Source organism: Epinephelus lanceolatus, chromosome 23 (assembly GCF_041903045.1).
Source record: "Epinephelus lanceolatus isolate andai-2023 chromosome 23, ASM4190304v1, whole genome shotgun sequence".
Taxonomy (NCBI): Eukaryota; Metazoa; Chordata; class Actinopteri; order Perciformes; family Serranidae; genus Epinephelus; species Epinephelus lanceolatus.
The window spans coordinates 13,973,005-13,985,929 of NC_135756.1; the positions used below are offsets into that span (position 1 = coordinate 13,973,005).

General features: G+C 42.1%; 1 protein-coding gene across 1 annotated transcript in view; it reads right to left on the reverse strand.

Annotated features, from left to right (window-relative positions):
* cacna2d1a (calcium channel, voltage-dependent, alpha 2/delta subunit 1a) overlaps nucleotides 1–12,925 on the reverse strand; it is a 173,328-nt gene that overhangs the window by 32,195 nt on the left and 128,208 nt on the right. The window contains exons 19-22 of the mRNA XM_078164982.1: nucleotides 10,371–10,442; nucleotides 7,992–8,063; nucleotides 7,833–7,894; nucleotides 5,970–6,046 (exon numbers count right to left, since the gene is read on the reverse strand). Of these exons, the coding sequence (XP_078021108.1) occupies nucleotides 5,970–6,046; nucleotides 7,833–7,894; nucleotides 7,992–8,063; nucleotides 10,371–10,442 (283 nt within the window). The remainder of the gene's footprint in view (nucleotides 1–5,969; nucleotides 6,047–7,832; nucleotides 7,895–7,991; nucleotides 8,064–10,370; nucleotides 10,443–12,925) is intronic.

Consider the following 12,925-nt stretch of genomic DNA (forward strand, 5'->3'; position numbering starts at 1 on the left):
AAAGGGAGAGTTTGGATATTTCTGAAGTGGGGTCGTATGGGGTACTTATGTCAGTCAACACAGCCACAGTTTGGAGAAGCAGGCTGGTGTAAGACACAGGAGATAAGCAATCAATCTGTGAAGAGGTCAGCAACAAAACGTATTTTAGCCACCTAAAAAACCCCCACATGAAAAAATGTTTATCAGTTCAAGTGTATGCTTTATTTAGAACATTTTTACTGCTTTACTTTAATGTCAGACTCGCCCTTTTTACACAGAGATTACACTATAGGGCTGCTCCGAAGTCCCTTCTTCATGCCGCCTTTGCATTTTTACACAAAACCAAATGACTGCTGCATCATTCTGCTTCCGTGTGTAATTTTAGACTGGATCCCAGTACTGTGGAATCAAAAGAGGCATGACAGGCGAGACATACACCACTGCATTGGCCTCTCGTGTGACATGTAACACACGCGTCAGCAGTGCTTTATAAAAAATTACAATGGCATAACATGGCAATCACAATAATTTATGCCTCTACTACACAGCGCCTAATCTTGTCCTCTGAGCTCTCTGACCTCAGTCGTTTCCCGACTTGAGGATATTTTCGGCCGCTGTTCTTCTTCTTTGAGTTAGCTGCTGACTGCTAATAGCTACTTTGTAAGTCTCCTGTAGTGGGTTGCATATATAACATGTCGTCACACCCATGCAGCCCATGATCCCATCCTACTGGCTCTCCCATTTATACAGACATCCATTCAGCGCTGTTACTACCTCCGTTCCCAGCTCAGAGGCGAGACAATTCTGTGCTCCCATTCCACTACTGTACCTTATGGTGAGGCGACAAAATGGTGCAATATTCCTACCTTAGACAGGCAGTGTAAAAGGGGTTTGTAATTTTCAATGGGAAAATTTCTTCAAAGCCAGGTTTTTCAGAGGAAAACAGTGATTTGGTCAAGGCAGCAGTGGACCAGCAGCTCCTGTGTTCAGCGAGCTTTTTGTAGGTGGCTGATCTCAAACAGACCAATCAACTGTTGGGGCAGCTGATTGATGGAAGGAGGCGCATGGAAGGGCAGGGAGGTTTGCTCTTTCTGCCTCAGGCTTTCCTCCTTTGAGCGTGGGAGGACAGAGAGGTGTGCTCACTCTGTCTTAAAACTTTCCACGTAGGCGCGTGAAGGAGGCTTTCTGCATAAGCCTGAGGAAATGCAGAGAGGCCCCAGAACAGATCCACACTGACAAATATAACACTGAAAATGAAAATTAAAGTTTTCTTTGACTAAAGTGGTCCTGACTGAAATACGTTTTGTTGCTGACCCCCATCCACAGCAGTACATTGCATAGCTTTGGTGTCAAACTCAAGCCTGCTTCTCCAAACTGGGGGCATGCTGACTGATGTGGATAAGTACCCCATACAACCCCACTTCAAATAACTGAACTACCCTTTTAAATAGACATTTATATTCACCATGAGATAAAGTATAAAACAGACAGAAATGTGGCTTCAGTTTCTGTAAAACCACAGAGCTTAAACAAGTTCTGTAAAGATTTTTTAATTCATGACCATAGACAAGACAAAAGTGATGACCAGGCACACAGAAGTACAAACAGCAGAGATGAGACACAGTGTGTTAAGAGGCATCCTGTCTTTCATTAAGAGTTATTTAACAAGGTTGTAAAACCAAAAGTGAGTCAAAAAGAGAAAACTACAGAAAACAAAAGCGCCGACTCATGTTTTGGGTGCAGACTCACAGCTTTCTCCTTTATGGCTTCACCTTTAAATAATGCAAGCATCCTGTCCTCTGTTCTTCCTGCTACAGCGGGTTAGTGCCAAAACCACATCTGAGGGCCATTGTAACAGGTGGGGGTTAAATACATACATGCACACACAGACAGACACACACCATCTGCGGCGCGCTGTGTGGGCGCGCATTGCATGCGAAGCGCCGTTTCTGAGAGCACACGCCAGCTTGATTCAGTGTTACAGAATTGTCATTATTAATCAGAAGCCACTAAATGAAGGAAAACAGAAAACAAAATGCTTCTGTGTTCGTGAGTCTGCAACACCATAAATGACGAACCAATTAGAAAGTCACAAGTGAAGTTACATCCAAAGTCTGCTGGCAGTGTGAGAGCAAGGAGACAAGGGTTAAAGCACAGGAGGAGAATACTTGCCCAAAAACGCTGCAGGGGGGTCCAACACACCAGGGATGGTCAGGAGTTGAGGAGGGCAGGAGAAAAGGAGGAGGAGGGAGGGTAAAAAAGATGAGGAGAGGAAAAGAGGGAGATGGAAAAGAGAGCAGGAAAGGAAGGAAGCCAACAGGGTTACACACAATATTTTATTCAAATGGACATTGAATAAGAATATTGTATACAAAAGTACGAAACAGTTTCAGTAAGTTACCAGTGGGTAAGATGTGTTGTGTGTGTGTGTGGTTGTGTGTGCTAATGATGTGGGGACAGAAATCTGTTCATGCAGCAACATTAGGAGGACTTCCCTCCTACTTGGGGACAAAAACTGTCTTTACTAGCTTATCCATTTAAATGTATTGTTCACGTTGGTTTTGGGTCAAAGTTACAGTCATGTGTAGATTAAAGAAACACTTCTCCTACCAAATGACCAATTGTATATCAATTACTCACCCTGTGTTACATTTAATTCCTGAGGAAAAGGTTGTCTTTTGACGAATCCAAAGATGGACAAAATTGTGATTAACTGACGTCATAGGGAGCCTTGTTCAACTTGTGCGGTATAATCCAAGTTTCGTTTATCCAGTCGTATGCTCAGTGCTTCGCGAACAGAAGGCCGTTGCCATTGGAAAACCGAACAGACAGTGAAACTTATCAATGCTGCCTTCAAAGCCAGACTCCATTGCCGAAAACATTTATTTTATCTCATTAACATTAGTATGTTTCACTTTCAAGCCCAGTTTCCACCGGGTCCATGTCATTGGTCCGACAGCCCATTAGTCTGACGGTCCGCGGTGCTGAACGGCTCCCAGCGGGCGTATTTCTACCTTGATGGTGCGCTGCGACCGGCTCTGGGTCAGCTGGGAAAGGCTTGAGGCGAAGCAGGCTCACGGCTTATGTGTTTGTCACTTTCTTTTTCATTTTAACCCACACCATGATCTTTTCCTGACCCTAACCAAGTGGTTTTTGTGCCTAAACCTAACCAGACCTTAACCACAGGGCATCATGATGATTTCGGAACAATGGGACTTCGGAACAATGGGTTTAATATGGTCGGAACAATGGGCTGTCGGACCAATGGACTGTCGGACCAATGGGCAGTTCCCGTTTCCACCAAACACTTTTGGTATGGTACCTTTGGAACCAACAGTAACCCTTCAGACATGGTACCTAGACCCTAGTGTTTCCACCTCAAACAGTACTCTTAAATGTGGGCAGGGTTGTTGTCACTCACAACTCCGTCCAGCACTCCCTGTGTTTCCTCCTTTATCAGTCTGCACCTTGTTTATCGTCCACAGAACAGAATACAACAGGCTACAGTGAGTCTCTCTCCATGAGATATTTAAAAATAGCAGGTTTGCGCATTTAGTCCTTCTCAGGCAAGCTCAGGGGTTTAGTGTTGCCAGAGCCCACAGGAACTACGCTCCACGATGCTTTTTTTTCTCCATGTGAGGATGAGAATATATGCAGTTCATGTAATCCTGTCAAAATTAATATTTATAAAGGATCCACTCATTACTAAAAGTGTATGTCATATAAAAACTTAAGTGATGGTCAAAGTTGTCACAGTGAAATTAAAGGTGTGTTTCACGTCATTAACTCATGCATTGAGTAAGTGAGTTAACGGTCACCTTAAAAGTCGCTGTCAGTCGGCCCAGTGAATTAAGCTTCAAAACATCCTTTCATTTTATAGATACAGTTTATAATATGTGTAAGACTCTCCACAGTATGAACAGTGGTTACATGAGCCTCAAAACCAGCCACAACTCAGCCCTGAGCAGAGTGACCGTCCTCTATTGACCAATCAACAGACTGCAGTGTTCACAGCTCCACATTTTAGTACCAGATCTGTGTGCTAGGTACCCCAACAGAGGGGGGACCAAAAATGGGGACGGTACACAACGGTTCCATTGGTACCATCCACAACTTTTCACAGTGGAAACAGAAAAAAAGCGTAACAAACTGAACTGAACCGTACTGCTTGGTGGAAACAGGGCTTTAGTTCAGTCCCCTGTCATAAAGTGCTGTCTGTTTGGGAAATACTGCACATATGACTGGATAAATGAGACTTGGATTATACACTTTATGAGTTGTGTGAGAGTTTGTAAACAGATGTTTTGATACAGTTTTGCTGTATTTTAATTTGATTGCCTATGATCTGAATCCATTACAAATACACTGTGTTCACCAGACGCTTGCATGAAAAACAGTTTCCCTCACTAATTCAACATAGGGTGACCAATTGATTTATAAAAGATCATTTTGATGGTGAGGTACTCCTTTAAAATCACTTTCAGAGCTGGGGTTTGGCACTGTAGTTGTTATGGCTACAGCTAAGGTAAAACATTTGGGGTTAAAAACAAGTCGGTGCTGCATCCTCTAAAATAACGATGCCTCCAAAATAAAAAAGGAGTCAATCACCTGGTTTCCATGTTCTATAATAACTATTATACAGAGTCAAGTTTACTTATTTTCATAAGCAGCCACTGTCTGCTGTTGGTGTGAAAATCAACTTGCAGAAATGTGCATTTTGTCATGTTTATATTGTCAAAGTTGTTTACTCTCTGTTGGTGAGTTCAGGGATAAGTCAAGAATCCAGAGTCAGCTGCAAAACAACAACCAGTTTAGAGCAACAAAAAAAAAAGAAGAAAAAAAAAAAGATTGAATTCATATCATCTTTTGCTTTTTAAAATCCACGCTTGTGTCCTTGGGTCTCATTTATTTCACAATGTTTTTCATACGTTCAGCTGCCAAGCCAACAACTACATTTCATTTCATACAGACACTGGAACAACCTTAAAAAGCACCACCGAGGAGAGTTCTCAAACCGGTCGGTCCCTGCTCACAACTGCATTTAATGAAACTCGGCTAGAAAAAATAGAGGCGATGAAATGTGCGCTGTGATGGATTACCATTGTCAAGCGAACTTTAAATCTCTGCCAGTTGATTTTCGCAGCTTTCTGGGATAAAGAGTAGCCAATCTCTGACTGGGAAGGTGGGAAATTAGACTTATGATGTATGAAATACTAGAAAACAGCAGGTGATAATGTTAACTTGTTTAAAGCGTAAGTATAGTTATCAAGGCTGGCTCATTGTGCACGACAGAGACACCAAACCGCTCTTTAAAGCCCACTTATGGCTACTGAGTGAAGCCAGACAGACCAGCAAACACACAGACAAACTCTAACCAGGAGCAGCTCCATCTTGCAGTCAACACACACACTCGCATACACACTATAAAACTGTCCTTTGAGTAACACTATGAGTCAATGACATCTTTAACTAGTGGGAACCGACAGCGCTCAAAAGAGACATGAGACAACAATGCCACACATATGGAACCTCTGATCCACTATATGGTGTCAAATAGGCTTCAGTATGAACACACACACACACACACACTGGGACTGTAAATGAACGGATGAGTACTATGTGTGTGAAAGGGGACACTGGAGCCACTCGTCCCGCTGTCTGGCAACAAACACTTTGAACAGCGCCACAACTGTGGGTGTGTGTTGCCATAGCGACACAAAAGGCAAGGGCATGCAGGGGTGGTGTGGATGTATGTGGTCGTGGATGTATATGTGCATGGGGCATTATAAGTGATGGATAGGAACCATGAGCTGAGGCAGGAGTGTTTCTCAGCCCTACATGGTGAGCAATAATGTCACCGGAGAACATTAGCAGTCATTTCCCAGCCAGTAACATTTGTCGACTGTCGGTATAAATGGAAGGTAAATGTTACAGAGTGGAAAAAAAACAAGAATGGCACGAGAGACGGAGCTGATTTAGACGGCACTTACATTTTGCCTGGGTGATCGTGTCGGCGATTTTGGCCTTGATGTAATGCATACTGTAGTCGGGGAGCACCAGGGCCAGACTGAGAGGACACACAGAAATGTCAGAGCATCATATCGTAGCAGTGAAAGCTTTCTTTCCATATATAGCATCATTTAAAGGGACAGTTAACACAAAAATCAAAAAGGCATATTTTTCCTCTTACCTGTAGTGCTATTTATCCATCTAGATTGTTTTGGTGTGAGTTGCCGAGTGTTGGAGATATCAACCATAAAGATGTCTGCCTTCTCTAGAATATAATGGAACTGGATGGCGCTCGGCTTGTGGTGCTCAAAGCGGCAAAAAAATACATTTGAAAAAGTCAACAGCAATGTCTCTTTCCAGAAATCACGACCCGGTTACTCAAAATAATCCACAGACCTTGTTGTGAGCTGTTTCATGTCGGAACTATTTTCCGTCTACCAAATTACAACCATGAACCACATCAAAGCACAGAAGGAAGTATGGCTGCCCTCGACTAAGAATTTTCCTCGTTGACCAATAGTTGTCATTTAGGACCACTGGTCAACTAGTCGCCAACATGTTTACGATATTAATTTAATTATTAAATGATATATTTTGGGCGGGGCAACACAATGGTTTGAGTTGAAGGTGTGAGAAAGAATAGTATCAGTAACATTGTTAACACTGTGCTACATTACAGAGAAATACAAAACCGTACTAATAAACCTTCATTAATATAGGCCTATATTTTATCTACAAGTGCACGTCACACACTGAGCGAGCCGCCTGTTAATGACGCTGTGGGCTAATGGGCATGTAGCTACTTCCATGTTTCAGATGATACGTCATGTTTGTAGTTGACCAATGAAGATGAGTTTGCGTATCACCTTGGGTTCGTCCTTCACCTTCTCAAAATGATCCCACACTTTGGATTTCCTGCCTGACATAACGTGACTCCTGTCTGACTGCTGAGCGTGGCCTCTTCCTGTCTGTCCTTTCAAATTAAATTCCCACATGGTCCAGTCATATAGGTTTTGATATTGCTTTGTTTTTTCTACGACTAAGCGACTGATGAAATCTTGCTGACTAATGACCTTTCTGGTTGACGAACGTTTGGTCGACTATTAAAAGGATGCTCACAAAAACTGTTTGTGGATTATCTTGAATAGCGGGGTCATGATTTCTGTAAAGGGACATCAATTTTTTCCAGCTTTAAGCACAACAAGCAGAGTGACATCTAGTTCAACTATATTGGAGAGAAGGCAAACATCGCCAGAATAATCTAGACTGAAAAACAGCACTGCTGGTTAGAAGAAAAATGTGTGTTGGGGTAAACAGTTCCCTTAGGCTTCTATTCTGCAAGTATTTTGTGACTTTATCAGGGTTTTTGTAGTTGTTGTTGTTGTTGTTGTTGTTGCAATAAATATGGAACATCCGTAATTTTGTTTCACTGCCTTGTTGAATTAAGCGAGCAGAGCAGAGTCTTGCTCAATCAACCAAAAACACTCAAATGAAACATTGCACTCTATTTCTGAGGGAAAAGCATCATAGCAAAGTAAGTCCTGCTACGAATCTTTCAGCTGGAGGAACTGTTCAAATTGTACACATAAGTGGTCAACATGGCCCCTCACGGCTTCACCTATATCACACTAATGTGTGCCTGGACTTTGTCTTGAACTGAAGACCACAGTCCAGCTCCAGTCCCAAAGAACTAAATGGTTTTATGCAATTATGATGAACATTTTGCAAACTCTGTCAGTGCAAAGCGTCTGGAGTTCCTCTATTTCTGGCCTGAAGTTTTGTTTCAAGTACTTTACACATGCAATTCATTCATCACTTCAATAATAATAATGTGTAATATTTACCTGTAATCTGTCCCCTTCACTGGTGCAAAGGTGTACATCCTCTGACCCAAGTCAATGTAGCGCTTTGAGGGCAACAGTTTGGTCAGTACACGATACATTTTCTGAGCAAATGTGTTTATAACTGTCATGTAATCCAACATCCTTTCAATATAATATTACCTCATCTTGGGATTTCACCAGCGTAGATATTGTGTAATTTCCTGTTTCACCATCAATCATTTTTTTCCTCATCTGTTGACCAAACAATCAGACATAAATTAATTAACCCTTTTAAAAAGGCAAAAGAATAATCAATCAAACTCCATCAAAGGAACAGTGTGTCGGATTTAGTGGCATCTAGTGGTGAGGTTGCAGATTGCAACCAGCTGAATAACCATCTGTTAACCCGTCCCTTTCCAAGCATGTATGGAATCTAAGGTGGCCTTTGCACAACGAAGCCAAGTAGGACATGCTAAAATCCCACATCCCATTTCTGGACCAACACTGCAATCAACCAATCACAGCCCTCTGACACCATTAGTGTGCTGCTTCTATGCTTCTTTCAAAATTTCTTTGTGCTTCTTCAGAGCTAAGCTAGTTTTCCAAATCGAAGTTAGAACATTTAAACAAAATCCTTAGTTACACTGAGCAAACACCTTGTAAGCTACTGCAGGGTTAGCTAGTAAGCTTGCTAACTAGGTTGGTTATGCTAACAAGGAAGCTTGCCGATAGACCAGAATATGAGCGAGTTAGCTTGCGAACTGGGTAGGCTATGCTAACAAGTAAGACCCCAATCTCACAAAAAGCAGGTTTTTGCAGGTTGCAAAATGCAAGGCGCATCGCATCGCCCTTTTTTTTTTTTTTTTTTTTTTTTTTATTGAATGCCACTAGTAAAAAGGAAGCTTGCTGCGCCTTTTTATTGCTACCAGGCAACCACACCAACATGTCCTAACCTTTCCATGTAATTAATCTACCGTTTTTCCCCCCAGTAATTAGTATCTAGTTCCTAAAATGTTGAGGCAGAGGGTACTTGCTGTAGCTCTGGTTGAGGGTGAGAGGCTGTCAGTAAATAGTTTGTTGGGCACAGATAAACAGAGATCTGTGTGGGTACATGAGACCCTAAAAAAGAGGGTGGATCATGGGGAGTACCACCAGTTGGTCCAGGAGCTTCTCCTCCATGATGGACGTTTCCAGGCATATTTTAGGAGGACTCGCGGGCAGTTTGACAACCTGCTGTCTAACTCTGGGTATCCAGCAACTGCTACCACCAGTTTCTCCTCCATTGTTCACCAACCTTAAACTTGTTGTCGTGACAACCACAGAAGGCCCGCCTCTCAAATCACCCCATTCAACAATGGGAAAAAATATAACGAAAAAATGGATGACATGGGGTGATTTTCCACTCTGAGTTGAAGGTTTTTCAACTTGAGGAGTTCAGAGTGCTCCGGCAAAAACGCCAGGTGCCTAGAGTGCAGAAACGTGAGGTGTGTTGCAATGCAAGAACCGCGCCCAAAAAGCTTTATTCTCATTAAAATGAAATACAAAATGGCCCCTCCAGCTGCTAAAACCTTTTATTTTGTGATCAGGGCCTAGGCTTGTTAATAGGCTAGAAAATTAGTGAGTTGGCTTGCTAACTAGGTATACTATGCTAACAAGTAAGTTTGCCAATAGGCTACAATATTGTTCATTAACATTAAGAGTAAGGATAGGATCATTTGTCAGTTGCAAAGACCTACAAAGGACACATCTTCCCTCCATTTTCCCTATTAAAAACTATGTGTTTTTTTTTGCAAAATTCCAGTGCTCATGTTGATCCAGGACCATCACTTTCATGTTAACCCTGGATAATTTGTTTATATTGATCTTGCCACGTTGATCCTAAATAGAATCACTGATGATGAACCTGGACCATCACTACTATGCTAACATCGACTTACACAAATGATCCAGAATCAGCTTGATGATGATGATGATGATGGTTCTGACCAAATCTATCCAGGGTCAAGATGGAAAAAAGGAGGGAAAATGTGTGCAACTGAAAAATGTTTTTATCTTCACTCTTTGTTTGTGAACAGCTTACTTGTTTGCATAGCCTACCTACTTAGTGAGCTAGCTCGCTAATATTCTTGTATACTGGCAAGTTTACTCATTAGCATAGCCGACCTGGTTAGCATGCTAACTTGCTAACACTGCAGTAGGTTAAAAGGGTTTTGTGTGTAAAACTATCTTAGCTCTGAAGAAGCACAAAGGAATTTTGAAAGAAGCACAGAAGTAGCACACTGATGATGTCAAAGGGCTGTGATTGGTTGATTGCAATATAGGTCCGGGAACACAATGGGATGTTGATCCAGGAGAATGTCCTACTTGGTGAAATCATGTTGTGTGGTGGACTGAAAAAGCAAAAGGTCCTCTCTAGAGACGCTCTTTGGTTCGTCTGTTCTGGGCTACTGTAGAAACCCCCATAAATCCTACACACTGCTCCTTCAACAAAATTCAGTGCTATTGTCTCTGATATGAGCTAATGGAATCAGAAGAGTTGGAGTAATCTATTTTCCAAACCTCCACTTTGATCTCGTTCTCCAGCTCTGCATCCAGGAAGTCCAGCGTTACAGGTTCATGGAACTTGGCAGTCTGATAGAAATGCAAGCAATTAGTCTGTGGTACATATTATAATTTATAATCTGTGGACTTTGAGTACAAAGGAGGACAAATTAAGCAGTAAACATGAGTTATTGATCTTCTGTATCCAAAACAGATTCTGATTTTTTTGTAGCTTTGAAAAGGGAGCAAATCATAGACCAATTTGTCTGTTGACACTGACTTTCGAATGTTGTAGTCATCTGTGACCAATGTGTGCATGCGTTATTTACAAGAAGAGCGCATATCTCAAAGGTCAATGGGAAACATCTTGCTGTGTTTCAACAAACATCATTCTGGACCCATATGATATGGACATTTTGGGAAAGAAATGAAATGTCAGCCAAGAGATACAAACAATGTCAGAGTGTAATCAGTTGGGGTAACATTGTATCAGCAGCAGAGACGCAGTGCTATGTCAGTTTAAGGATAAAATCACTTTTGCTATTCAGGACAGAAAAATCTTTCTGCAAAGGTGCATTTTGTAACATGTAACAGTGGGTTGCTCAAACTCAGTTTTTAGCTCCTTAGTCTAAAAGGCTGTTGACGGTCAGGAATGTAATGTTTAACTTGCTAGTTTGACCGATACTAAAGGGAGAGATTGGATTCTTTGAAATGCGATTGTATGATGTACTTATTCACAGTCAGTGTATTACCCACAGTAGATGGGAGTCGGCACCCTAGTTTGGAGAAGCAGGCAAGAGTACTACCACGGGAGCTATAAGCAAAGTACTGCTGCGGATGGTGGCAGCAATTAAATGGATTTAAGCCACCTAAAAAACCCTGCTGCAAAAAAAAAATCAGTATCAGTTGAAGTATACTCGACATTAAGAATATTTTCACTGCTTTACCTTGCTGTCAGAGAGCCCTTTCCAATGAGAAGTGACCTGACAGTAAAAGTCTAAGTTCTCTTCAGAGCCAAACTCCAATGGCAAGAACAGTAATTTTACCCCACGAATCTAGAGCTGCAATGATTCGTCAATTAATCGCTAAGTCGCTCGAAAGAAAGTGAAGCGCCAACGATTTCGATAACTGAAAAATCTTTCTTTAGTCATTTTTCAAGCAAACATGTCTGGTTCTAGCTTCTTAGATGTGAGAATTTGCTGCTTTTCTTTGTCATTTATGATAGTAAATGGAGAGTTGTTGGGTTTTGGACTGTTGGCTGGACAAAAGAAGCAACCTGAAGACGTCATTTTGGGTTCTGGCTAATTGTGTTAAGCATTTTTCACACTTTTATTAACATTTCAGACTACACAATAATCCAGTAATCATAGCAATATTGGCCAGATTAATCGATAATAAAAACAGTTGCTAGTGTAGGAGCCAAACATGGTGTTAAATGTGTGTAGGTTGCTAATTTGTCCTGTAGGGGTCACTGTATCATCATGGGTGTCTGTCAATAAAGGTAGGAACCATTCATTGAGGGGCAGGTGTTGCTAAATGGAGGAGAACACAAGGGGTCTGTTCCAAGTCTCTTATTTTTATAGTGCTACTGCTAGCTCCTTGCTTGAACCGGAAGTCGTTCGAGGTCCACCATCTTCTGGCTGTCCCAAGTCTCTTATTTGTGCAGCGAGGAGCTAGCGCTAGGAGCTAGCAGCAAGCTTTAAGCAGCTACGAGCTAGGATGGTCGAGAGCTTCCTATCCGGAACAGTTTTTCAGCTGAACGCCATGAAGTATAAATACCCGCCCTCTACATCTGGCACATTTGAACGAGATGGCGGAGAAACAGTACAAGAGTAAGTGCCCGTTACATGCATTCTTTGCAATGAATCGCTGTAATTCATGTACCTACTTCAAAGAGTAATGATATTTCATGCAAGATTGTTATGTCGCAATTAGGTTTTTTCAGTCAGTGTGTGACCAGAGTCATGACGGCGGGGGGGTGGGGGCTACTATTTTGGTCAGCGAATATAATGAGACTTGGGATGTACCCATAGTAACGCCAGACGCTGGCTGCTTTACGGAGCAGATCCAGCGGTGCCGCTGTCATCAGGAATGGACGTCGCTTCACGTGACGCTTCAGTGGAAAGGATGTCTCATGTCTCTTAAACCGACAATGCTCGCTCAACGCTCCTAGCGCTAGCTCCTTGCATTTTTTCCTAGGTGGGAGGGGCTAAACAGCTAGCAAAGTCAGCTAGGTAAGATAACTAGCAGTAATTTAAGAGACTTGGGACGGACCCATAGTTTTTCGATGGCAACGCCGGCCACGTCAAGTCAGGTGTATGATGCTTAATGTAAATGTGAAAATTTGTACCTCAATGGAGTTTGTTGGCTTTGAAAAGAGCAACATAATGGCTTCAGTTACCCATTAGAAAAAGCTGTCTGATGACAAGGAGAAGCAGTGAAAATATTCTAAATATAGCTTACACTTAAACTGAGACCCATGTTTTTAGGTGGGCCTTTTTTGGGTGACTGCTGCCCCCTTCCACAGCAGTACATTGCTTATTTTTCATGGCAGTAGTAGTTTCGTAGCACTT